Source organism: Leptodactylus fuscus, chromosome 4 (assembly GCF_031893055.1).
Source record: "Leptodactylus fuscus isolate aLepFus1 chromosome 4, aLepFus1.hap2, whole genome shotgun sequence".
NCBI classification, from domain to species: Eukaryota; Metazoa; Chordata; class Amphibia; order Anura; family Leptodactylidae; genus Leptodactylus; species Leptodactylus fuscus.
In genome coordinates this window covers 61,629,805-61,656,306 of record NC_134268.1, presented here as the reverse complement: position 1 = coordinate 61,656,306, position 26,502 = coordinate 61,629,805, and the positions used below count along the sequence as shown (strand labels likewise).

Here is a 26,502-nt window from a genome sequence, read left to right as displayed (position 1 = left end):
AACACAGAAGAGGAGTCAGCAAGCCAAGGGTCAAAGCCAGAGAGACAAAGCAGTACAATATCGCAATCCAAAAGAAAAGTCACAAGGGAAGCCAAAGTTCATAAGTGAGTAATACAATACAATAGCAAGAGAACAGATTAGCAAGGACAAAGTCACAGGACAGAGTCACAATAGCCAGCAAACCTATGTGGGCTGATGACCTTTAATATAGGAAGTCCAGAACCTGGCCCAGACTTGATTGGCAGAAGGGCTGTCGATCACACAGGTAAGGCTAAGATTAACTATTCGAGAAGCAGAGGTAAACCAAGGTGAAGGAGATGACTGTGGAGGAAACTCAATTACAGAGGTGCGAGAGTAGGGCAGTGTTCAAACAATGCCAGAAGAATCTAAAGCAAGGAATAATAACTGCACACCTCCTGCACCGCAGCGCACGAGCGGAGGGCGGCACAGAGGTCTGAACATGCAGAAAATTACAGTGGTTATTTAGTAAATTGACAGGGTATATGATCACTAAGCAATAATCCCTGCTTTAATATATGACAACGAGATGATATTTTATGATGTCCAGGCTGTATGAAGAGAAAGGAAATCCAAAAGAAAAAGTATTAGGTTAGGTTGGGTCATGTCTGAACTTTCTGTGCAGGGAATGAAGTCATGGTGCTCAAAAAGTAGCTGAAGCCCCCACACGACAAATTATTTTATGGAGTGGGGTATCAAACATTACTGTTAAGTCTAGTAAGAGGAAGAAGAATGAATTGGGATGAATTAGGAGTTTGTAGTGAATACATCCAGATCAAGGTTACATCTTACAGAAGTCATTAATTATCTTACTAATAACTATTTTACATTAAAAGTATCAAGCCCTGATCAAGATAAAACAGAACATGGGTGGCATGTAATGAAAACAAATGTAGCCAATCCCTATGATGGGCAAGACTTAGTTTTTGGGTAACTGCGTGAAAATTTTCCATACTGTTTCTTTTGATTGCCAATCTAGGCACTGGGACTGGAGTATTTCTTTCCTTGGTGGTGACTATCTTGGAGGAGTAGATTGTTAATATTGTTACAAGGATTAGGGCCAGTAGGAATCTTCTGGAATATTTTTACTTATTGGATAATTATGTCTTCAAAATCCAGTAGAAAACAGAAAGAGAAAACAGAAGATGTGGAAGAAGGAGCCAACCACAGAGTGCCCTGCAAAGTGACAAAAGTCCTTTCTGAAACACATGAAAGCTTGGACTACTTACCCTCTCATAGTGAAGTCTATAAGACATGGCTGAAACTGAAGCCTCACAGGTAACATCTATAAGCTGAAGCAACTATGTTTATTGTGGAACTGGAAATTTCTTCTTGCAGGAAGCATTTTTATGCCATAAATCTGATTATGCTTTTAGTTATAAATATAATATTAACCACTGAGCTGCAATATTGTGCAAAAGTTTTTGTCGGTGTGGAAAAAATGCTGGAAAGTAAAAACGCTTTCTAAAATAGAAGTGTTAATGGTTTTAGGTTTGTTAATTGACACAAAAAAATTATTAACACTTTTACGCTGGGTTCACACCTGCGCCCCAATCTACGTTCTCAGGTGAGCGTTTTGTGCTCTCCGCGGCGAAACCGTTTTTTTTTTTAACCAGACACAAAGTCCTACATGTCCGACTTTGTGTCCGGTTAAAAAAAAAAACGGCAGCAGAGAGCATAAAACGCTCATCGGCGCTCACGGCCGGACACTTTTCAGACCCATTCAAATGAATGGGTTTAAAAAATGCCGGCAGGTTTTTGTCTCCTGTCCAGTTTCGGGCAGGAAATGGAAACCTGCAAAACGGAGACCGGGGCGCAGATGTGAAAGGGAAAGGATAGGAGGAGAGTCTAATGGATTTCCTAGTAAACAGAATTCTGCCGCTGCAGAAGTCAAAAGCCTACATTTTAAATAAAACCCTATGACAAATAAATGCACTTAAATTTTAAAAAATTCCAAAGATCTCTAAAATCTTTAAGAATATGTAGAGCTTGAACCGACCCTATGACAAATATTTTAAGATATTTCTGTCTAATATTCCTTTAAGAAGACTATTTTCGAGCACAAATGTATATACTGTAAGCATACAGTTAAAATCAGTTGAAATGTGCCCAAGTAAATTATATGGTGACATGTTATAAAACATATAAAGCAGCAGAGGCGGAATAATGTAAGAAAAGAGTGGGACATATCTGATAAACCAATTTGAGTGGCAAAACACAAAAATAAGTGATTATGGAGACTGATGTCCATGCCCATATATCATAGAGAGTACAATTGCAGTGTGAGAAGAGGAAAGAGAGACATATACTGTAAATCGCTACAGTAATAAGTATTCATATATTGAATACACCAAAATCCTACAGGAAGGGACGGTCAAGGAGCATTGGTGCAGGGCACTCACCACTGGGAGGATATTATATTGGTCGAAATCTATGGGTCCCACACCTTGACAAATTTTGTTGGGTACTTTCTATGTATGTCAGGGATCCACCATGCATTCCTGAAACGTGTAAGCTGTATTTTGTTCTTATTTGATTCATGGATTCATGTTATTGGACTATTTTTTACCTAATATGAAGTAAAAGTTAATTTTTATTTTTTGGCATGCTGGATTTTTTAGTGTTTAGTGTCTATGTATGTAAAGTAGTTTCTCATAAGAGATAATAGAATTGATAAGTTTCTTCCATCTTGATTGTTGTTTTCTACCATCCATCCATTTTCTTGCCATAAATAGGGTTTCTCAGAGCATTATTTTGGAACGGTGAGGCCATTGTTCCTCATTTAGCAGGTCCAGCAGGCATATTTCTGGAGCCGGGGGTCTGGTCTGTACAAAACTGTAGTATCTCCACCACCTCTTTCCAGAAATTTTGGAGAATTGGACACAACAGGGGAGTGTGTACATCTAAAACAATGAGGCGAGGAGGCACAACCCATTTTATATAATGGGTTGGCTAAGATAGTTTAGATGATAGTGTACAGTTATGTGGAGACTTGTTAAGCCTTTAGCACTTAGACAGGCTTGCACATTCCAGTGAGCGCCCTCTATTGGTTTGCAACAATGAGGCAGCAACTGTCTTCCTAATTACATCATGGAAGGCAGATTTGCATATTCTTCCCATAGTTCCTTGCAAAGTGGAGTGCTAAAGGCTTAACAAGTCTCCACACACCTATATGGTGGTCTCTCCCTAAGGAGTGACAATATCCCCCGAACCCTGTCTAAGCCTCTCACCTCTACCAGGTTATAGTCCTCTCTACATCGGGCTGATGAGATCCAACCAGATCGAAACAGCTGTCCTCGATTGAGAGACTATACCTGGTATTAATCCCAGCGTCATTGCTAAACAAAGGCCTCTTGGAAGGTCGGGCATGAGGCTAAAGGGAGCAGCCATTATTGGGTTATTTCACTGGAATCCTGTCTTAAGACAGGCTTGCACATTCCAGTGAGCGCCCTCTATTGGTTTGCAACAATGAGGCAGCAACTGTCTTCCTAATTACATCATGGAAGGCAGATTTGCATATTCTTCCCATAGTGTACAGTTAGGAAAGTTTATTGTTGATTGCCGGTGAAACATATAAATGAGATTCCAGCAAATCAGAAATGGATTCTACATTAATGGATCCCTCAAACAGAAACCTATAAGCATAAAAAAGTGCCTTCCTAAGGAAACCTGTGGACCCCATAGACTGTAATGGGGTCTGTGTGGTTTCCGCATGCAGCACTTTTCTCTCCATATGTTTCATGCGGAAATCGAGCGGAAACCACACAGACCACATTATAGTCTATGGGGTCCACGGGTTTCCTTAGGTAACCGCTTTTTTATGCGTGTTTCCATTCGGAGGGGTCCCCAAGCGGACTCCCCAAATGGGAACCCAAACGCAGATGTGAATAGGGCCTAAGAGTTCACTGACAATGTTATTGTTAAGGAGATATGAGTACAAAGTGGGTAACTGGACATTTGGGTTCCCGAGTGAGGAAATTGAGATTGTAATGTTTGTCTCATCTGCAGAAGGTACAATACAGGATATCATTTTTGGATTTAAATTGATCAAACTGGAGAAGAGTTTCATCTGAATAGACATCTTACAGAACTTTTTGAGTCCAATAGTCAGCATCAGGAAAGTGATATAGTTGTTCCAGACCTTTATTTAGCCATATGGGAGTCTCCCGAGGTACATCTGCATGTTGGTTAATACTCTTTGCTGCTGACCACACTTTTTGAGCTACCTTAAAATTGGGGAGATTCTTTCCATCACTTTCAGATGCTGTAGTTTCTTAAGGTGGAGTTTAGATTTCTTAGCGCCCCATGCACATATGATCAGGATAGAATCCAGGGTCTGATAAAAGGAAAGAGGGATAGGGGAGAAGATATGCTGGAGAATGTACAGGCATTGTCTTAAAGACTTCAATGGTGAGTCAGAGAGGACCATAAGAGCAAAAATCGGATCAGTTCTATGATGGACACAAGCGGAGCCCGAAGGACCCCAATAACTATAAATGTGGTACGTTGGGTTTCTGTACTTTTTAAGTGAAATTACTGGACAAAAAAAGTTGAACTTGTGGAACTTTTTCACCTGGCAATTTTAGACAGACCTACACTGGAGACGCACATGTTTACACGTTTAGGCTGGGCTTACATTTCATACCCTTCTAGTATTTACAGGCCACATTTACACATCTGCAGGTAACATGCATATGAATTATGAATAAATAAATAAAATAGACAACCACAGTGAGATTACTAACTTTCTTTTTATCCATAGGTCAGACTGGGATCGTTGGCTGATGATGGCACTTATTGGCATTGTAGTGGGCACTGTGGGGTACTTAATGCACCAAATAATAGATACCTGCTTTGAAATGAAGTGGGAACTTGTTGAAAAATATATCACAGTAAGTACTAATGATTGCAAAAATAAAAACACAGTTCTGAATTAGTCTATGAAATTATTCAACCCTCATCCAATGCTGACACAAAGATTCCTGAAACTCCAACACTTGTACCATGCAGTGCACCCATAGGTGCTACACTAGGCAAAATATGATGTAACAATTTTACCCAGAGAAACAAAGATGTAAAATATTTAAACTGTGCAAAAAGAAACAAAACAGCAAAGGCAATGTGTACCCTGTGAAATCACTGTGTATCACTTTTCCAGCATGGAGATTTCTTCACAACGTGGCTATTTATACTCGGTATTGGCTTTGGCATGGTCCTTTGTGCATCTCTACTTGTGTTGGTAAGTAAAGCTTTTATACGTTATACATTTTAGAATTTATATTAGAATATTTTGTGTATTTTCATTCAAAGCAGATTGTCTGTAAAATATAGTTCATGTTTTTCCAGTTTGTATGTCCGGCAGGATCACCAAGCGGCCTTCCCGAAGTCATTGGCTATTTAAATGGTGCAGCCATGAGACACATCTTTAACATAAGAACTTTTTTTGGAACTTTTTTATCGTGTGCCTTAGCTGTGTCAGCAGGTCTGTTTTGTGGACCAGAAGGACCAATGATCCACATAGGGTAAGAGTATCCAGAGATATAGTTATGGCTTAATGCATTGTAACAAATACTAAACCTCAATGCAATAGAAACCATTTAGGAGTAAATAATGACATTGTAGTTGGTATTTTTGTTGTGTTGAAGTCATTTCCTTCTGACTAGACCAGCGGTAGGGAACCTTCGGCTCTCCAGCTGCTGTGAAAATACAAATCCCATCATGCTCCATTCACTTCCATGGGAGTTCCAAGAACAGCAGATCAAATATGCATGCTGGGAGTTGTAGTTTTGCAACAGCTGGAGAGCCGTACGTTCCCTACCCCTGGACTAGCCTATTGTTACTCCATCAGTTCAATAATACCTGAGCTGCCGTAGCACAACAGGGCCACTCATGGGCGTAACTACCATAGAGGCAGCGGAGGCGGCTGCCACAGGGCCTGGGCCATTAGGGGGCCCGGTGAAAGCCGCTACCGCTGCGTTTTTTGTTTTTTTTTTAAATTGGCCGTTACGGGCCCTATTTACTTGCCGATCCTGGACATAATACTGTGTGCAGGGGCCCCTATGGGGACATAATACTATGTGCAGGGGCCACTATTGGGTATAATAAAGTATGCAGGAGCCACTATGGGACATAATACTGTGTGCAGGGCCACTAAGGGACATAATACTGTATGCAGGGGCCACTATGGGGGATACTACTGTGTGCAGGGGCCACTAGTGGACATAATACTGTGTGCAGGGGCCACTATGGGATATAATAGAGTGCGGAGGAGGGGGTTGGTCGAGGTCTTCGGTGTCGGTTGGAGGGGGGGCCCCATGTCAAAAGTTCGCCACAGGGCCCCGCCATTCCTAGTTACGCCACTGGGGCCACTATACAGTGTACAGAGCTGACTGGTACAGGGTCTGGGTGTCAGATATCTACTGATCTAAAGTCAGTGACCTATCATAAGGATAAGTCTTTAATTTTAAGTCTTGGGAAACCCTGTTAACTCTTTGTATACCGAAATTAAAATTGATCGTATAACAGGAATGACCTCTATAATTCTGTCATCCTCCTTGGCCCTTAAAGTGTATCTCTAGTTATAACCAACTTTTCATCAATGAATAGTGCATGTGAATATAAGAAACATTGTCATTAGAGATGAGCGAGTACTGTTCGGATCAGCCGATCCGAACAGCACGCTCACATAGAAATGAATTGACGTAGCCAGCATGCGGGGGGTTAAGCGGCCGGCCACTGTCAAAGCGGAAGCACCAGGTGCATCCATTCATTTCTATGGAGCGTGCTGTTCGGATCGGCTGATCCGAACAGTACTCGCTCATCTCTAATTGTCATATATCTTATTAAGGAGATCTGTTTTCTTCACTACTTATTAAGCCAGTCTCCTGCTCCTTATCTTCAGTCTGACTGCTTGTTTACATTAGTCTGAATATTTAGCCTAACACAGAGCTCTATGGAAAAGGGAGAGGTGAAGTAAGATTCTCCAGCTTGGTAGTAATTGATTTATTGCTTATTCTGTGTGCTAGTAACCTCTTATTTACAGCCTAGCAGTGTTAAAAAGCAAGGAATAGCAGAGAGTAACACCAGCAATTTTTTGAGTTTCTTTTCTATTCTTCCTCTTCATAGACTAATCTGGAGAAAGTAATGGCCTGAAAACTGGAGAAGAAAACATATTTCTTTAATAAGATCTATTAAAAAGTTTTCTATATTAACCTATACTATTTATTTATGAAAAGTTGCTTATAACTGGTAGTACACTTTAAGAAATGTTATATTGTATGGATGACACATACGGTATTTATAATAACAGAATCACATTCTGCCTAACATGAAGTCAGGGTATACAGTACAATATACGATATAATTGTATGGGAATATGATAAATGCCACTCATTGTTGTAATGATTCTCATCTAACATATTATTTCAGGGCAGTGGCTGGATGTGGTTTAAGCCAGTTTAAGTCAGACACCTTGCGGATAAATCTGCCATTCTTTACCAGGTTTCGTAATTCAGCAGATAAGTAAGTACACCTCAAATATATACTGTCTATGGAAGAGGTAACCATACATCACAAGCCTCCTTGGGAGAACATCAGTAAAGGCACTACTATGTTCACAAACGGTTACACAGAGCATCCCAGAATCTGTCTTTTTTGACGGATTAGTAAATGGGTATCCGGAAAAAACTGTCCATTTGTGTCCATTTTTCTTCTTCATTCTGAGTATGGGCAGAAAAGAATGAAGAGTGAAAAATGCATTGCAAAACGCAAACAAGCATATTACTATCCGTTTCTGCCCGCCTTCCTTGATGTTAAATAACACAGATTCGTTGCTGTCTGTCATGTATCCTTATTTTTTTAATTGAGCAAAATTGTTGGAAGTCTGAAGGCAGGTTCACACCTGCGCCCGAACTCTGTTATGCAGGTTTCCGTTTTCTGCTGGCAGAAGATGGAAACCTGCATTGACAGCCCACCGGTGAGCGTCTGTGAGTGTTTTGTGCTCTCCGTGGTGACAGTGTTTTTTTTTTTTTTTTTTTTTTAACTGGACACAGAGTCCTGCATGTCTGACTTTGTGTCTGGTTAAAAAAAAACCAGTTTCACCGCAGAGAGCACAAAACGCTCACTGGCGCTCACGGCCGGACACTGTTCAAATGAATGGGTTTGAAAAATGCCGGCATGTTGCCGTCTCCTGCCCAGTTTCTCGGGTAGGAAACGGAAATCAGCATAACTGAGTTCGGGCGCAGGTGTGAACCCGCCCTGACTTTTGTCTTGCCCAAAAGAGCGGATAAATGGCGGAAATGCTCCAAACTCACACCTGTGGATGGTTTTAAAAACTCTTTGATATCAATGGGTTTTTTAAACGACCCATTCATATCCGATTTTATGATCTTTAGATGGGTCACAGAAACTGATTCCATGTAGAGACACCAAACACAGATGTAAACCCATGTAAATGTGATGCATGTTGTCTGCACATAAAATATACATTGGATTTGCAAATTCAAAATTATATTGTCTAGAAGTGCATAAAACCAAAATCCAGGCATAGAACTCCTGATGCTACCTATTCCTTGAGTCGGCTTGTTGCTTCCTACTAACAAAACCATTAGAATGAGATAGAAGGACAGGTGATCTCTTGTTATATCCCAATGGTATAACAGGTTAAAGCGTAATTACATTTTCAAAAACACTGATTTTCTGGCAGCATTTGCGTCATTGCAAAATTTTGTAGTTTGGCTTGTATTTTGGCTCCTTTCTGTGAAATCCTGCATTTCTTTATTCTTTTCCTTGTTTCTATATTGGGAGCTTTTCACTGTTTTTAACTGTGTACAGTATACAAGCTTGTTATATATACAGACAACTGTATATATTGGGCATTATAAAAAGTAGAAACAAACGTGCTTCTGGTGTCATATGAAAGAGAATATATTTGTACATTTATATGCAGCTGCTCCCAAACCCCACTGATGATATCTCTGGAAATAATACAGGTAAAACTGGAACTTGTCATATGAACGAGTAGAATCTCCTCTATCATATGATATCAGAAATGCGTTTTATACAATTATTTTGTATCATTTAATGATAATAACAGTTCTGAAGATGTCAGCTCTACTAGATATGTTCAAAATTTGATATGGAGAGCCGTTTACTCTATGTTTTTATAAATGGGTACATACAAATGCCATGTAAAATGCCAAGACTCATATCTGTGTAAGTCATTCCATGAAAAATCCCATATGAAAAAAATCATACATGGAGGACCTTTTTATTAGTCAAAATAATGAACAAAATAAGGTCACATTCACATGACTGAATTCCAACCATGAAACACACGGACCAAGTTTCACAACCGAAATTCGGTCATGTGAATGTTACCTCAGGGATACAGTGTCCATATTAGGACATCCTCAGATATCAGAGTCAAACATCAGATTAATGCTAGTTTACAGCTCTGATACCTGACTTCTGACATCTGATTTGTCTGACACCTGACTCTGACACCTGACCCTGATACCTGACTCTGATACCTGACTTTGACACCTGACTCTGATACCTGACTTTGACACCTGACTCTGACAACTGACACCTGACTCTGACACCTGACCCTGACACCTGACCCTGATACCTGACTTTGACACCTGACTCTGACACCTGACCCTGATACCTGACCCTGATACCTGACCCTGACACCTGACTCTGATACCTGACTTTGACACCTGACTCTGATACCTGACTTTGACACCTGACTCTGACAACTGACACCTGACAACTGACTCTGATACCTGACTCTGACACCTGACTTCTGACTCCGTCAGAGATCAGACTCAGGCATCACATACAAGCCAGCACATACACTATGCCTCCCAATGATTGGCCAGGATTACAGAGCCCCCTGCTGACACTCAGGAGTAGAAGATACAGTGTATATAGCAGCTGCAGGCTGAGAATCTCAGATGAGACCTGATACCTGACTTGTGACTCCTTCATAGATCAGACTCAGACATCACATACAAGCCAGCACATACACTATACCTGCTAATGATTGGCCAGGATTACAGAGTCCCCTGCAGGAGTAGAGGATACAGTGTATATAGCAGCTGCAGGCTGAGAAACTCAGATGAGACCTGATACCTGACTTGTGACTCTTTCAGAGGTCAGACTCAGACATCACATCACAGTAGAGCTGATTGGATGAGACTCTTGCAGTAATTGTCATTGACAGCATCTCCACCAATCAGAGCTTCTGAGGGAGGGAACTTCATAAAGCTGCTGAAGTCTGGAACGTTCCTCCCTCAGAAGCTCTGATTGGTGGAGATGCTGTCAATGACAATTACTGCAAGAGTCTCATCCAATCGGCTCTACTCCTCTACTTTGTGCAGGACTTTTCTCTCTGATGATTTTTTGGTAAAATCTGCAGCAGCGTCTCCTATGGAATATTAGTTGAGGTTCTTTGGAGCTTATTGGTGAATTTTTGTAGCACAATGTTGTTGGTCCCGCCCCTTTACTGTGAGTCTACGCCCCTTTTTTCACAAGTTTTAAAAGTATTTAAAACACTTGATAAATGTGGTGCCCAACATGTTACAGGGTGTATTTGGTGAAAATGATACTAGAATTCTGGAGCATTTCACTTGATAAGTTTCCACCATTGTATGTGCTGGCTTGTATGTGATGTCTGAGTCTGACCTCTGAAAGAGTCACAAGTCAGGTATCAGGTCTCATCTGAGTTTCTCAGCCTGCAGCTGCTATATACACTGTATCCTCTACTCCTGCAGGGGGCTCTGTAATCCTGGCCAATCATTAGCAGGTATAGTGTATGTGCTGGCTTGTATGTGATGTCTGAGTCTGATCTGTGAAGGAGTCACAAGTCAGGTATCAGGTCTCATCTGAGATTCTCAGCCTGCAGCTGCTATATACACTGTATCTTCTAATTCTGAGTGTCAGCAGGGGGCTCTGTAATCCTGACCAATCATTGGGAGGCATAGTATATGTGCTGGCTTGTATGTGATGCCTGAGTCTGATCTTTGACGGAGTCAGAAGTCAGGTGTCAGAGTCAGGTATCAGAGTCAGGTATCAGAGTCAGGTATCAGAGTCAGTTGTCAGGTGTCAGAGTCAGGTGTCAGAGTCAGGTATCAAAGTCAGGTGTCAGAGTCAGGTGTCACAGTCAGGTATCAGAGTCAGGTGTCAGTTGTCAGAGTCAGGTGTCAGTTGTCAGAGTCAGGTGTCAGAGTCAGGTGTCAGTTGTCAGAGTCAGGTATCAGGGTCAGGTGTCAGGGTCAGGTATCAGGGTCAGGTATCAGGGTCAGGTGTCAGAGTCAGGTATCAGGGTCAGGTGTCAGAGTCAGGTATCAGGGTCAGGTGTCAGAGTCAGGTATCAGAGTCAGGTATTAGATGTCACTAGTCAGAGTCAGGTGTCAGAGTCAGGTGTCAGTTGTCAGAGTCAGGTATCAGGGTCAGGTATCAGGGTCAGGTGTCAGGGTCAGGTATCAGGGTCAGGTATCAGGGTCAGGTGTCAGAGTCAGGTATCAGGGTCAGGTGTCAGAGTCAGGTATCAGGGTCAGGTGTCAGAGTCAGGTATCAGAGTCAGGTATTAGATGTCACTAGTCAGAGTCAGGTGTCAGAGTCAGGTGTCAGACAAATCAGAAGTCAGGTATCAGAGCTGTAAACTAGCATTAATCTGATGTTTGACTCTGATATCTGAGGATGTCCTAATATGGACACTGTACAGGGATACTCGATGGACCTGATTATAGTCAACAAGATTTGACATACATAGTTGGCATCCACCATTTAATGGATTTGATTTTTAGCATTCATTTAGTTTTTCTGTTCCTTTGACAGACTAGAAATATAGAATGGATACTACAGATGTGATTCCAGTCTTACCTGTAATGTACTTGACTAGATCATATCTGGATATACCGTACCTATATGTTATATTAGGCTTTATTCTTTGAGTCTTTTTTTTTAAAATACATACTAAAGAACTCTCTGTGACTTTAGGCGCCAGTTTATTACCGCTGGTGCAGCAGCCGGTATTGCTTCAGTGTTTCGGGCTCCAGTTGGCGGACTTCTTTTTGCTCTAGAGGAGGTGGCATCGTTCTGGGACATTAAGCTGGCCTGGCAGACATTCTTCTGCTGTTTAATCGCGACCTTCACAACTGAGGTTTTTTCTTCTTCATTCAACGGATTCGTATACACCGGCTATTTTGGATTTTTCAAAGCTGAGCAGAGAATTTTATTCTGGGTATGTACTGACTGGACAATTAAGATTGTATTGGGGTCCACAAGACTTTAGTTACACCACTGGTGTTTACGGTTATTGAGTTCTGTGTTGGAAACTTATTCAGCAGATCAGTCAGCATGACAATATCCTGTAGCTCTCTTATACAATATAGTAACTGCTCGTACAGTCTAAAAAAAGAAAGAAAAAAATGATATTACTTTTCTGTAGTCTTCTTTCTGATTGTGTCTCATTGTAGTTATAGACCTAGATAGGAAAAGATCAATAGATGGAACTGTATACTGACCATCGATTAATGTAATGGTTTATTAATATAATAAAGCTGAAGAAGGCTAAATATTGCTATCACAAAATATTAATACTTATATATGCAGGCAGCAGACTTTGGTTACATCATACTACTGTAATATAATTGTCTACAAAGCATATCTATATTTGGGAGGCTGCGATGTGACATTACACAGGCGTACTGATATTAGAGTTACAGCCTTTGTCTTTGTTTCTCCGCAGGTGAAGGACCTATTGAATATGAGTGTTTTGGCCTTTATCCCCACAATAATCATTGGCATTATTGGTGGTTTATTGGGTGCCCTATTTGTGTTTCTAAATGTGAGGATCAATAAGTTACGTATGAGGGTGTTTAATTCAGTTTCTCACAAACTTGCAAGACAGCTGACCAAGCTTCTGGAGACCATGATCCTGTTGGTGAGTACAATAAGATACTTTAAAGCAGGGTCGGACTGGGGTGTCTAGGGCCCACCAGTGGAATTGTTTCTAGGGGGCCCACCACCAGGACCCTGCAGATCCAGAGCCATGCTGCTCACGCACTATACCATGGGCACCTCTGCACTACCTAAACCTACTGCTACACCTTGTATGGCAAGTGAACAGTGCCGCTCCTAGAAATGTTACCATTACCTGTAGCTGCTCTGTCCTGGAAACTGATCTGCAGAGGTCCTGGCTGTTATATCACCACAGATGTAATATTGATGGTCTATCCTAAGGACAGGCTATCAATATTATAAACATGGATAAATCCTGTAAAGTGGTTATCCAGGAATTGGAGCTACTCATGTGCCGGGGGGAGGTGTAAAATAAAAAACAAATAAAAAAGCATACTTACCTGTCTCCGTTGTCCGCCGCCAGTGTCCGTTCAGTCTCGTGCTGGCGCCTCCTTGCTGGGAGTCCTGCACCTCATGTGATCGCTGAGACCAATTAGGTACAGGATTTCCAGAAATGAGTTGCCACCATGAGACTGAACAGATACAGGCAGGGGACAACGGGGTGCTGGGGACAGGTCAGTATACTTTTTTTTTTTTCTACACCTCTCTGGTGGCCACTACAGTGATAACTCCTGTTTATAGACAAGCTCTTTTAAGGGGTTGTCTGTGCCAAATCTTGTATAGCCTCTTCACTGCTCCCCATCATACAGTGGCCTCTTCACTGGTCCCCCATAATGTATGGGGAACAGTGATGGGGCCATTGTATTGTATGGGAGCAGTGATGGGGTAACATTCTGTGCGGAAGGGGGATATTAAACTGTGTGGGACATATTAAAGGGGTTGTCCAGGGTTAAATTTTTTATGGCCTATGCTCAGTATAGGTCATATATACCTGAAACCTCATATTGCAGAAAAGCAACGTCTTTGGCTACTACAGAAAAAAAATAAATAAATGTGTTTTACAGAATCAACAAAGTGAATGAAATTTACCTCATCCACACGTTGCAGGAAAAAATAAGATGTGGAACAGCCGCAAACTCTAAAATGTGTGTGCTTCAAAAAAACATGGCTGGTTACTTTCATCTATGCAATCGGGAGAAAGTACAGGGAAAATGCATCAAAAGCGCAATGAAAAACACTGTGGAAAAAATACATTGTGATTCACTGCTATTTTTTTTCCACAGGGTTTTTAGTTGAGTCTCGCTGGGCTCGGGGCCCACCGCCGGGATTCACCGGTTCCCCAGTGGGCCAGTCCGGCCCTGCTTTAAAGGGGTTATCACTGCCAAAACAAATTATCCCTTATCCATAGAATAGGGAATAACTTGTACAACAGTGGGGGTCCGGCCTCTCAGACACCCACTATTCAAGAGAACAAGGGTCTTTTGTCTTCCATTATGAATGAAGTGGTGGTCAGTCATGCTGCAACAGTTATTGTTACAGAACAGAGGTGTAACTTCAAGCTCCTGGGCCCCACTATGAAATATGGAACAGGTGTCTTCCTATGTGGTGGTGAGTCCTTTGGGCCCCCTGAAGTTACAGGGCCTAGTAGTGATTGCTACCTCAGCACCCCCTATAACTATGCTTCTGTTGCACTATACAGTTTATAATAAAATGTCTCTATTAAAGGGGTTTGCCATCAAAGCAAGGTATAACTTGCAGATCCGTGGGGACTGACCGCTCAGTCTCCCACTGATCAGAACAGGTGATGAAAGTTCCTTGTTCTGAATGGAGCGATGGTCAGGCAGCAGATGCACCGCTCCATTAAATTTAATGGGAGCGCCAGAGATAGCTCAGTGCTGTTCTTCTGATCAATGGGAGTCTAAGTGATTGGACACCCAACCCCTATCCAATGGATCAAAATTAAAGGAAACTGTAAAGGGGTTGCCTTATTTAGAGTTCTCAACTATCCTATTAGTGAATATTGAATTAACTGATGGGTGCCCCTATTAAGGAACCTCATGTATTAGTCAAAATGTGCCAGTTAAGAACATTGTGTCTCTCTTTTTGGAGACGTTACCCAAATAGCTTAATGATTTTATGGGCACCACATAATAAATATTCCACTGCCCCAGGATTACCCAGCAGATTGTTGAGAATGCCAAGACTGAGCACCCAGTGATCCCCAGGTTTCAAGGGACCTATTTAACAATAAAACTGTAAAAAGCTGACATCCTCTTTAATATATTTGTTCATATCCTAATATGTCAGTATTGAATACAGTATTTATTATTGAATGCTCAGGATTGTGCCTTCCTACATTTACCATTTTGGTTGGATGTGATCTATATCTTCTGATATAAGGCCACTAAAGTTAGACTCGGCTCTGGAGGCAATGGGACATACTGGTTCTACTTGTGCACACATAGCCTGTGTAGTGTACAGGCAATAAGACTGCCCTGTAAGGGAGCGTTCACACTACCGTCTGTGTCCGACAGGTAGTGTCCGCTCCTAGTGTCCGTTCAAAATCTCTCACGGACATTAGGAGCGGACACTAGCTGTGTCCGTGACACCTGTCATTCATTTAAATGGCGATCGGGTGCGTTCTTTTGCACTCCGTGCCCTTCCTTCACTGCCCGCATGTAAAGATGTCTGACTTTTCAAGCGGACAGAAAAACCCGACATGTCACACAGACAGTAGTGTGAACGCCCCCTAAGTCAATGTATGGAAACGTCACACGTAATGAATGTCACTATTGCTACATCAGGAGAAAGCTCTGTAATGTAATAACGTAGTCAAAGTAGACAAAAAATACAAGAAGTAAAGTTTAAATGGGGATGGGGGATATTTATATTTATAGCAACCACACAATGTTGCTGATCGTTGCTTAGTATCTGCTATCTATATTAATAGCCACTTGATGGTGCCATATCACTGTAATATACATACCGTAATGCTATATCATTTATAATGCCTCTATCTTTTCATCCAGGTAGTAACAATGACTGTAACCGTCTACGTGCCATATTTCTTCTCGTGTACTTCTGACCCCTCCATGCCCCATATTACAAACACAACTCATGGGTAAGTATATCCCTTTATATGTCTATAGGTGTTCTGTTACAAGACATTGATGTGGTCTAAATGAAAGCCACTACATCCCCAAAGGACAGTTCTGCTTTTTGTCCGTTAAAGTTTGCGTCAATGTAATTTTGGGGGATAGCCCTACAGCTACATGGGTATCAACACAGCTGATCCTCAGAACTTGGTAGAAATAGAACACTAGTTCGGCTCTAACTTGTCACCCGGGAGGAGCCATGACACCAGCCCATTGGAGCTTGGTTTGGGTACGCTGTTGGTGGCTCTTAATCCCAGGTTTTCTACACCTAACAGTGAGAGATATGGCTATATAATATAACCAACCTTTATCCTCTCATGACCAAAATATGAATATATTTATTTATTATTAATTATTTTAGATACTTGTATAGCGCCATCATATTCTGCAGCACATTACAGACATCGTCAGCCACTGTCCCATATAGGACAATCTACATTCCCTATCAGTATGTCTTTGGGAGGAAACCGGAGTACCTAGAGGAAACCCTATAACACTAACATTCGCAATAGGCTTAACATTCTTGACTGTTTCTGTCATTTTATCCTGTTAATTTCCTGCAGCTCCGATTAACAAGTGTGCAATACCAAAACGAGCCACTAGTGGGCATTATAGGACAGCTTTTGGCAGTGGTATACATGTAATAATATAATGTTAGTGTCTAGTATTTGCTCTGTGCTGAACATAAATTGATTCAGGCTTATAAATAAAGCAATAATCATATAAACTTATCAGACTTCCAGGGTTTTAAATAAAATTACTCTTAGTTAAATAATATTTTTTAGTATAAGATTTGTGATTAAATATTATTATTTTTATTGTTTATTTATATAGCACCATTAATTCCATGGTGCTTTACATTTGGGGGATTACATACAGTACATAATGTATACAAACAGATAGAATACTAACAATGAGCGACTTGCACAGTGGGGTAGAGGGCCCTGCCTGCTAGGGCTGTTTAATACTGTAATTAATCAGACCTTAGGCCCTATTCACATCTGTGTTCGGATTCCGTTCAGGGAGTTCACTTGGGGACCCCCTACCCAAATGTAAACCTATTCGCATAAAAAACGGTTACCTAAGGAAACCCCATGGACCCCATAGACTTTAATGTAGTCTTTGGGGTTTCTGCATATTTCATGCGGATAGGAAAACGGAATGGCCCGAACGCAGATGTGAACCGGGCCTTAGACAATGATATTCAGGTCCATTCACCTCTTCCTGACTGTGGTTTTGGTGCTGGGTTATGGGATCTCTGTTCTGGTGGTTGCTGGTGCTCCCTGTGCTCAGATCCATGCAGTTCTGTTATTACTGCCAAAACAGCAGACACCTCAGTAGAAACCTTATGCACCCCATTATAGCTGATGAGGTCTGCCAGGCATCTTTGTTGTCTGCAGTGTGTCAGAACTGGCACGGCATCCTGGTTATCATTTAGGTTAAGGCCCCACGTTGCGGAAACATTGTATTTTTTGTTGCAGATTTTGCTGCTTTTTTTTTTTTCTTAGACAAAAACAGGAGTGGATTCAACAGAAAGGAAACATCTGAAAGCTTTATATTGTCTGTTCAATTTAAAGTCACTCCTGACTTTAGCTTTTAACCCTCCCCCCCAAAAAAAAAAAAAAAAAAAAAAAAAAAAACAACAACAGACAAACGCAGCAAAATCTATGTTTCTGCAACACAGGGCTTTAGCCTTACAAAAAAGTATTAGGATACATCCACAGTACACTTACAGAAGCCTTTATGACATCCCATCGAAAAAGCGTAGGCATTAATATGGAGCCAATGCTCCCTTGAGCAGCTAAAACAGAGGATCCTCCGGTGGGCCCAGACCACATTGCTATCAGAAAGGCGCCTGGCGTCATGTGTCATCAGGCCCCATTCCAATAAGAGCCTGCCCAGGGGAGGTGAGTATAAATAACAAACATTTATACTCACCTCTCCTGGGCATCAGGTGGTCGCTGTCGTCATCTTATGGACGTTTCCAGCCTGGAGCTCACATCATATGTCCTTGAGGGTCACTGTGGGCTTGTGCTTCAGCGGTTATGTGAGGTGCGCTGGCTCTTTACAACGACCCTTTCTTTCAGAACTGTTTGTAAAGGTGACTGCATGACTACGCTCTGGATTGTATACACCTGTAGCAATGACTAAACCACCTCAATTCAATGATTAAGAGGAGTGTCCTAATAGTGTATGTATAAGACCACAATGAAGGTAACCACACCTATATCCTGTTATCTCTGCCACCTCAGATTTATACATGGGATATGGTTGCTGTAGGGGACCTGTCACGCAGCTTCAGATTACCCCCCTGCAGCTAAAACCCCATTTTATAATATAATATACTGTATGTATTAAGAATGAACAGGTTCAGTAACTGCAAATAGGAGTTCAATGACCTGTCTCTTATATTAATACAGTGCACATGAACCGTGGGATGCCTCTGAATACAACTGTGAGGCCGGGTCTTTGGTTACTGGATCCGATGAATTTCTAAACTCAACTCATACTATAAATCAAGGTAATGCAATTGTACCGCAGATGGTATGGGAAGAAATGGTTCTTTAGCTGACAGTTTGAAGGGTTGAAGGGTTAGATGTGTTTATTAGGGTTAGATTTATAGTCAGGGGTGAATTTAGTATCTCTACTGCCTGAGGCAAACTATAGAAAGGTGCCCCGTTCCCCCATTAAAAAGATACCCACCCAGCTATCTTTGGCTTTGTGATGGCGCCCCCCTAATTAGGACATCCCTCATCGGCATATCAAGAAATCCCCTTATTTGGCTTCCACACAGTATAACACCCCCTTTTTTGGCCCCCACACAATATACAACCCCCTTTTTCAGGCCTCCCACACGGTATATGACCCTCTTTTTCTGGCGCACCCCAACAATTCATGATCCTCTTTTCTGGCCCATCACACGGTATATGACTTCTTTTTTTGCACCCTCCACAGTATATGACCCCCTCTCTGGCCTTCTGCATGGTATATGACCCCCTATTTATGGCTCCGACATAGTTTATGATCCCCTTTTATACTCCCCATACAGTATATGACTCCTTTTTTAAAGCTCACCCACAATACATGATCCCTTTTTCTGGCCCATCACACGGTATATGATCCCCTATTTATGGCCCCCACATAGTTTATGATCCCCTTTTTATACTCCCCATACAGTATATGACTCCTTTTTTAAAGTTCACCCACAATATACAGTATGAACCTCTTTTTCCCCCACACAAAGTAGCAGCCAATAATTTTTAGTCCCTTGTCCACACTCCTGTCCTGGCTGCCCTCCGCTGCCACCTCCAGGGTTCACTGTAGTTGATGCTGAAGAACGCCGGGACGCAGTACGTAGCGTCCCAGAGTTTTTCAGCATCTCGATGTAAGTGTAGCGCAGCCAAGAGGAGGCAGCAGAGGGCGGCCAGGACAGGAGCGTTGACAGGTGACTAAAAATTCTTGGCAGGTGCTTATTGCAGTAACACAATAATTAGCTATCAGTTAAAGAAAATGCCACCCTCAATTTATTTCATGAGACGCCACCTGAGACCACCGCATCAGGTCACCTCATGGAAGATGTGACCCTGTTTATAGTGTACTCAGGGCACTGCATAAACTTGCTTATTGAATATATGATAGTCAGCCCCAGAGCCTTGATGATACTGTTTGCAGAGCACAATGGGGTAGGGGGCAGAAGTCTCATTCCTAAAAATTCCTCAGCCTCCCCTGCTGTTGCTCCCACTCTTGGTCACATGACCAGCTTCTCTCTACTCAATGGACCTGCAGCCAGAGTAGAGCGGAGCTTGTGACTTAACAGGCAGCCAACAACAGCAGAGGAGGCTGAGAGCAGAGACTCCCACCTCTCCTGTGCTCTACAAAGCAAATCATCAGGGAACTAGGGGAACATTATGTATACTGTAGTCATGTTTATACAGTACCAAGCATACACTGTGAAAGATATATATAATACCCCATATAACCTCTGTAAGAAAACTTCCCTCATCCTAATCTAGTTATACTAAGGTCTACTTTCAACGATATTAGATCATGTCTAGTTCTCTAGTTCTACAGTGATATTATATAATAAAGCAATATATTTCCTTTATCTGTTCACAACATAGATATTTCTTGCTGGTCAGTCATTCTAGATCTGTCTATACCATTTTTCAGATGAATACTTTCCACTGCCATTTTCTACTGTTTTTCTGTTTTATGATAGCCGCTGCTCTTCTAGTTAAGAATGGGAAACAAGGAATCATGATTCTGTTCCAGCGAGGAACTCATGAAAGATTTGGATTTCCGGCACTGTTTATTGCTCTTATATTCTACTTTACTATCTCCTGCTGGACCGCTGGAACTGCAGCTGCAACTGGACTGGTTGTACCCATGCTGTAAATATACTATTGTTCACATGATGTTATCTAGTCTGTTAACCCTTTAAATGATACTCTATTCCATCCATACAGTCTATGTGGTCCTCATTGATCAGGTGATTCATGGGTGTTTTCTGGCATGTCTGTCTGTATGCTTAGCTGGACAGTGATCATCATCAACTCTGTTGGGATATGACAACTTCTGTGTAAAGCTACGTACACATCTGCACCAGAGTCTACAATGGAGACTGTCACAGTATCTGCCAAAAGTCATCGGAGGAAAAAGTCCTGCACAAAGGACTTTTTCCTCTCTCGATTACAGATTAAAAACTTGAGACAGCCAATGGACCCCATTATAGTCAATGAAGCCTTCCAGGCCCTGTGTATAACCACTATTTTAGCACTCTGCCTGTCTGTTGTTCTGGTCCTCTGGTGGACAAGAAAAATGAAGCAGCAGCACTATTGTGAACCTAGTGTAAGACCTGAGCACACAAGCAGATTGCACTAGTGGCCTATCAGAAAATACCTGTGGATCCCCTGGTTGAAAAAGGCCACATAAGGGCAACATGGTGGCTCAGTGGTTAGCACTGTAGCCTTGCAGCGGTGGAGTCCTGGGTTAGAATCCTGCCAAGGACAACATCTGCAAGGAGTTTGTATGTTGTACTGTGCAGAGATGTATGAAAATCTACACAGTACTGCTACATACAGTAATGAGAACAACAATGAAGACTGGGGCAGTGGGAGAAAATGTCACGTAGTATCAGATTGGTAGTGCTTCAAATTAAACTATACCGTATGTATAGACATTGTATAAGTGTGACAAGTTACATTCATTTCACAATAAAACAAGACATAGTATGCAGAAATGTCTTTATTTTTGTGGCTCTATGGAAGGTGTTACAAATACAGAAATCAGAGCAAGGCTGAGGCTCCGCGTTGCAGAAACGCAGCTTTGTTTGTTGTAGATTTTGCTGCTTTTTTTTTTTTTTTTTTAAGCCAAAGCCAGGAGTGGATTGAGCAGAAAGGAGAAGTATAAGAGCTTTACATATATTTCCCATTCCTTTTGTAGCCATTCCTGGCTTTAGTTCAAAACACTGCAGAAAAAAAATCTGCATTTCTACAATGTGGAGCTTCAGCCTAAGGGTATATTGTTATCTCCATTAGAGACTTCATTCAGAGGGTCCATTCAGAGCCTCTGGTGCAAAGCTCATCTAAAATTGCAGACAAAAAGTCCTGGAAACACAACTTTTTAAGCCAGTAAAATGATAGTGAAAATGATGGATACCTAATGAACCTCATTATAGTGAATCAGTTTTAGTGTTTTGTGACAGACTCCCGTTAAATGCTAATATATAATATTGTTCCTATCACTATTATTAGGATGTGTCATCAATATCAGATCAGTGGGTGACTGGTAACATCTATACTGATCAGCCACAGCATTTGGGCCAAAGGTGACACACAGATGTTTTTCATGGCCCTATAGACTTTCATTGGTGTGACAAATCCCCATCATTGAAAAAAAAGGATGTATGCTGTTTTTTAGTGAACCTTTTGTGGACATCTGTATAATCACATTGAAATGAATAGGTATGTGATATATGGATGTGTACTTAAGCCTTACTGACATCAAAAATCCTCTCTTGCAGGTACACTGGCGCACTGTTCGGCAGGATTGTTGGGATAGTGATGGTGTACTTGTTTGGAGTCCGGACTGATGAATATGGAGCATGGATTGACCCTGGACTATTTGCAGCAATTGGATCAGCTGCCTATTTCAGCGGTGTTTCCAGGCTGACCATATCACTTACTGTTATCATGGTAAGTACAAATAGACTTTTGCTCTCTACTAAATACACTGTATATAAACTATTCTACTTTATATACTTGTTCTACTAGTCTTTTATTTGAACCAATAACGGTGGTATATGTTCATGTAAAATGTGGCATATAAAGTGAATTCTTGATTTGTAACCAATTTCATAATACATTGGTGGAAATTAATTCATTGCAGTTCTATTATTGAAAAGTTTTAGATATTTCCCAGCAGAGCAATGTGCAGGATCAGTATTATATTTACTTCTTACAGGCACAGTGAATGGGAAGAGGGGGATTTAGTAAGATGGGAATTACATTACCTATTGTATACCAGTCTTGATCAATTCCCAGCTCATTATTAAAAGCCTATGGCTTCTTAATAATTCTGGCTCATCTCAGGAGGCCTCCTGTGCCAGAATCAAATTCTATGCCGGTCAGTGGCGGCGTACATTTCAGGTATAACTTACGCCTGTTATAGTAAATCTGATGGTCAGAGGCGTATATACCTTGATCCTCACTCCACTCCTCCTACTGTCTTAAAAAGTGGTGAGAGGGGGCAAACAGAACAAAGTGGCACCTCATGGGCACACGTATGGGCTGTGCACCAAAGATATGCCGCACCTATATCAGCTTTCTACCATAGATAACACAGTAAATTCCCCCAAAGGGAAGTAAAAGATTATTCAAGACGCCATATGGGTGAGTAACAAGTGAACAGAAATATATTCAGGACAGAGCTTATAAAGTAATTTACACAATATAACATCCCAGCATGTCTGTCAGTCTTTTGTAGAGGAGCATGGCTGCCTGTGTTCTGCCTGTAAGCTTCGCAAGAGATTTTTTACACTTCCATTTATTAACAACATGACTCTAAATATTAAGCATTATTCCAATGCTAGCACCATAACAAATAACCTGAAATAAACTGATACAATTGAAGGATCACAATACAAAGCCAAAAACTGCATGAAAACACTTGTGTGTGTACTAGGGGTGTGTACTAGTGGTGTGTGCTAGGGGTGTGTACTAGTGGTGTGTACTAGGGGTGTGTATGTATTACAACCATGTAATTGGAGATGGGCAAACCTCTTAAGATTTGCTTTGCGTTTGTGTTTGGCGGCTCGGGTCCCTGATTTCTTTTGGGTCAAACAATTTCGGAACGAATCATATCTTAAATTGGCTTAAAAATAGTTCTTAGTGTGGTAACCAGGGGCAACGGGCAATGTAGTGTTGTCACGTTTGGGCAGAGTGGTGTCCCGTTGTATCCCTGATTATCCACAACCCTTTCCACTCTTCCATTCACCCAGGTGCGATGTGCAGGATAACAGTCGACCACACAGGGTTAGGGTGAACAGGTTAAATTTACTGAAGAAACCGACAGTCTTACAGTGCTTTGCAGCAGCAGGTTCACAGTGCAATGTGACAAAGTCCAGTACAGGCACTGAAGAGTTAAGTGAGGCACCAATCACCAATCCTTATGTCCCTTAGCAGTAGTTGGGAGGACGGTTGCTATTAGCAATGTGAAGGTGTTCCAAGACAGTAGGAAGGTAGATGATAGGACAGGCCAGCCCTTGTGGGAGACAACGATAACTGCGGCTTCGTAACTTGGCTCGTTACGGATAAAGACTCACGTTTGGTGATGTCGGGGTGCAGTGGCTCGGGGACCGATGAAAGGCCACTAGCAAGGCAGGAGGGTCCTTGAAGTAGTTGCCCCTCCTGGCAAACAGTATGCACAATACTTTAGGGAGGTAGGAGACCTTGGAGAGTTTCCGCAGCTCGCGGGGCTCTGTCCGGAGAGGTAGAAGGTGCAGGAGTTGATTTCAGGGGTGCAGGCACTTCAGCCCAGCTGTACCGGCGGGCTATATCTTCCAGACCCGGATTTCAGCTTGTCAGGGGTCTCGGCTGAGACCTGCAGTGTCACTGCAACTTCAGAGAAAACAAGTAGTCCTAGACCTCAGGCTTGAGGCCTACACAGGAGCTAAGAGCTGGTGGCAGGTGTCTGCCTTCCCTAGACTCTAGGTCTAGACTGCAGGCCTGAGAGGAAGGAAGCTCCTCCCAGGGAGAGGACTGGATAGGGATTGGTGCTCACAACTCACATGTTTAGCAGACACAGGAAACTTAAAGTGACAGTACATAACAATACATTTATAATGCAAAGTACATCAGAACCTATATAAAAGAGATACATCTGCCTAAATACTGACAGGGGTGCCACAGAGGTGCTGGGGAGCAGTGCCCAGGAGTAAGCTACTGGCCACAGGCGCACAAGGGCCCTAACTCACTATCAGTGGCCGCTCTGGGTCACTGCATTAGGGCTTCTAGGAACCTATGTGTCCAATATTTACCTCTAAGGCAAACACAGCCGAAGTTATGTCAAAGTGAAAAGGGACATTATTTACTCTTCAGACAGAACAGAAGGTGGGTATAAATGTTTTTGTTTTTTTTCACCTTGGGCCTTGGCCTCCACCTCCACCTCCTCCATTATACTTTGGGATTTGAAGAGACCCCAGAGTATAAGCAGCAGCCATTTTAGCTCATCTGAGACATATTTCCATTTGTTCAGTTTCGTAAGAAAAAAACAAACAAACTAGGAGTTTATATCTGCCCTACGCATTTTCTTTTTGCCTAAAATACCCTATGCAGAAGGCGGAATGATAATCATGATAGCCTGAAATCTGCAAAGGATTTGAAACTCACAAGCCCATACTTGCTAAGGCGTTTGCACCCTGCCTACTATATTTTTAGATAGTGGGTGGAGCAGGGCATGAATCTGGGTGGGTTGGGTCATAGGTGCCTCAGACAACCAGATTTACTATAACTCATGCCAGAAAATTGGTGTGAGTTATAACACAAATCTATACCAGTGTCTGTTGGCACGGATCTGTGACCAGATCCATCTATGTCTACCAGAGTTACTAAGAAGCCGTAGTCGCTAAGGGTAAGTTCACACTGGGCTTTTTGGTTCGAAACCTGAGGCGGAGGCTGCCTCAGGTTCCGGACCAAAATACAGTTAGCTGCAACTGGATGCTGGTGTACTGCACCGGCATCCAGTCAAGCACTCCGCTCCGGATTAGGCCCAAATGAATGGACCTAGTTGGGAGGGAGTGTCTTCAGGCTGATGTCGTGAGGCGAATCCGCCTGAAAGAATGAACATGTTTTTTTCTAGGAGCCGGAACAAAAGGCTCCCGGAAAAAAAGAACTGACCGGCTCCCATTGATTTCAATAGGAGCCATCTTTTTGATCAGGATTTTGAGGCGGATACGGACTCAAAATCTTGACCCAAAAACCCAGTGTGAACTTACCCTCAGTAACTCTATCAAGTTGTGCACCTGGTGGAGAATGACTTAAGACTGGCATAAGAATCGACAGTTTTAATAATTCCCCCAGGGTGTTGCTAAGTTGCCAGGGAAGTAACTTCCCCACAAAACTAGGTATCATCCTTACCTTTAGAAAGATAGAGATAGAATACTTGATCATTATTCTTCCTAATGATATTATAATAAACATTATTATTCATGCAATATACATGAGCGTTCAGTGCCGCTGTGATGCCCGAGTCAACACATTTTTCTTTTTATTTATTTTTGTCCTTTCCCAGGATTAGTTAGTATTCTGGATATGCTGCGGCTATACAGAGAGCAGTGTAGTTGTTCCTGGAGCCACCATTAAATATAAAACATTGTGATACTTGTAGCTGACTGCCTGCCACAGAATCAGGACGCTGATCAATCCCAGCCCAGAAGAAAGCTAGAAAGGCAGCTTCAGGTGGATATATTACAGCATGCATTACCCAGTTAAATTCCTAGTAGTCCGATTGTTGCTTGCATTTTGCCATTGGCTTTACTGCGTGGTTCTAACACCATAATAAATGACAGCCCCAGAGAAAACATGTGTTACTCTTTGGCTGAAATTTAGAAGGTTGTGTTATGGGACGGAGGATTTAAATGTGGCAGAGATCTCTTAAAAGGACGTCTGGTGCATACATATTATCCATATTTGCTAACTGGGTCCAAAAATCTAGTTATTCTTGGCTTTTAATTTCTAATCTTCCATTTGGAAAGAACCAATGTAAACAATTTGAAAGACATTGTGTGAAAGGAAATAGTCAGCTATTTATTATACGTGATGGATGCGTTTTGTATGTGGTGTTGAAGGACATTTTTCCAAATCATACATAACTATATGAAAACACAATTATTCATCTTCTTTGATTATAGTATAACATGAATAAGTGCAACGTTAACTTAATACAGAAATATATTTCTTGTTGT

General features: G+C 41.8%; 1 protein-coding gene across 1 annotated transcript in view; it reads left to right on the top strand.

Moving 5' to 3' along the window:
- LOC142201083 (chloride channel protein D-like) overlaps positions 1-26,502 on the top strand; it is a 96,975-nt gene that overhangs the window by 7,977 nt on the left and 62,496 nt on the right. Inside the window, exons 3-13 of the mRNA XM_075271915.1 lie at positions 1,138-1,296; positions 4,781-4,910; positions 5,177-5,257; positions 5,365-5,540; positions 7,447-7,539; positions 12,022-12,265; positions 12,773-12,967; positions 15,915-16,006; positions 18,461-18,561; positions 20,260-20,431; positions 22,063-22,234. Of these exons, the coding sequence (XP_075128016.1) occupies positions 1,138-1,296; positions 4,781-4,910; positions 5,177-5,257; positions 5,365-5,540; positions 7,447-7,539; positions 12,022-12,265; positions 12,773-12,967; positions 15,915-16,006; positions 18,461-18,561; positions 20,260-20,431; positions 22,063-22,234 (1,615 nt within the window). The remainder of the gene's footprint in view (positions 1-1,137; positions 1,297-4,780; positions 4,911-5,176; positions 5,258-5,364; positions 5,541-7,446; positions 7,540-12,021; positions 12,266-12,772; positions 12,968-15,914; positions 16,007-18,460; positions 18,562-20,259; positions 20,432-22,062; positions 22,235-26,502) is intronic.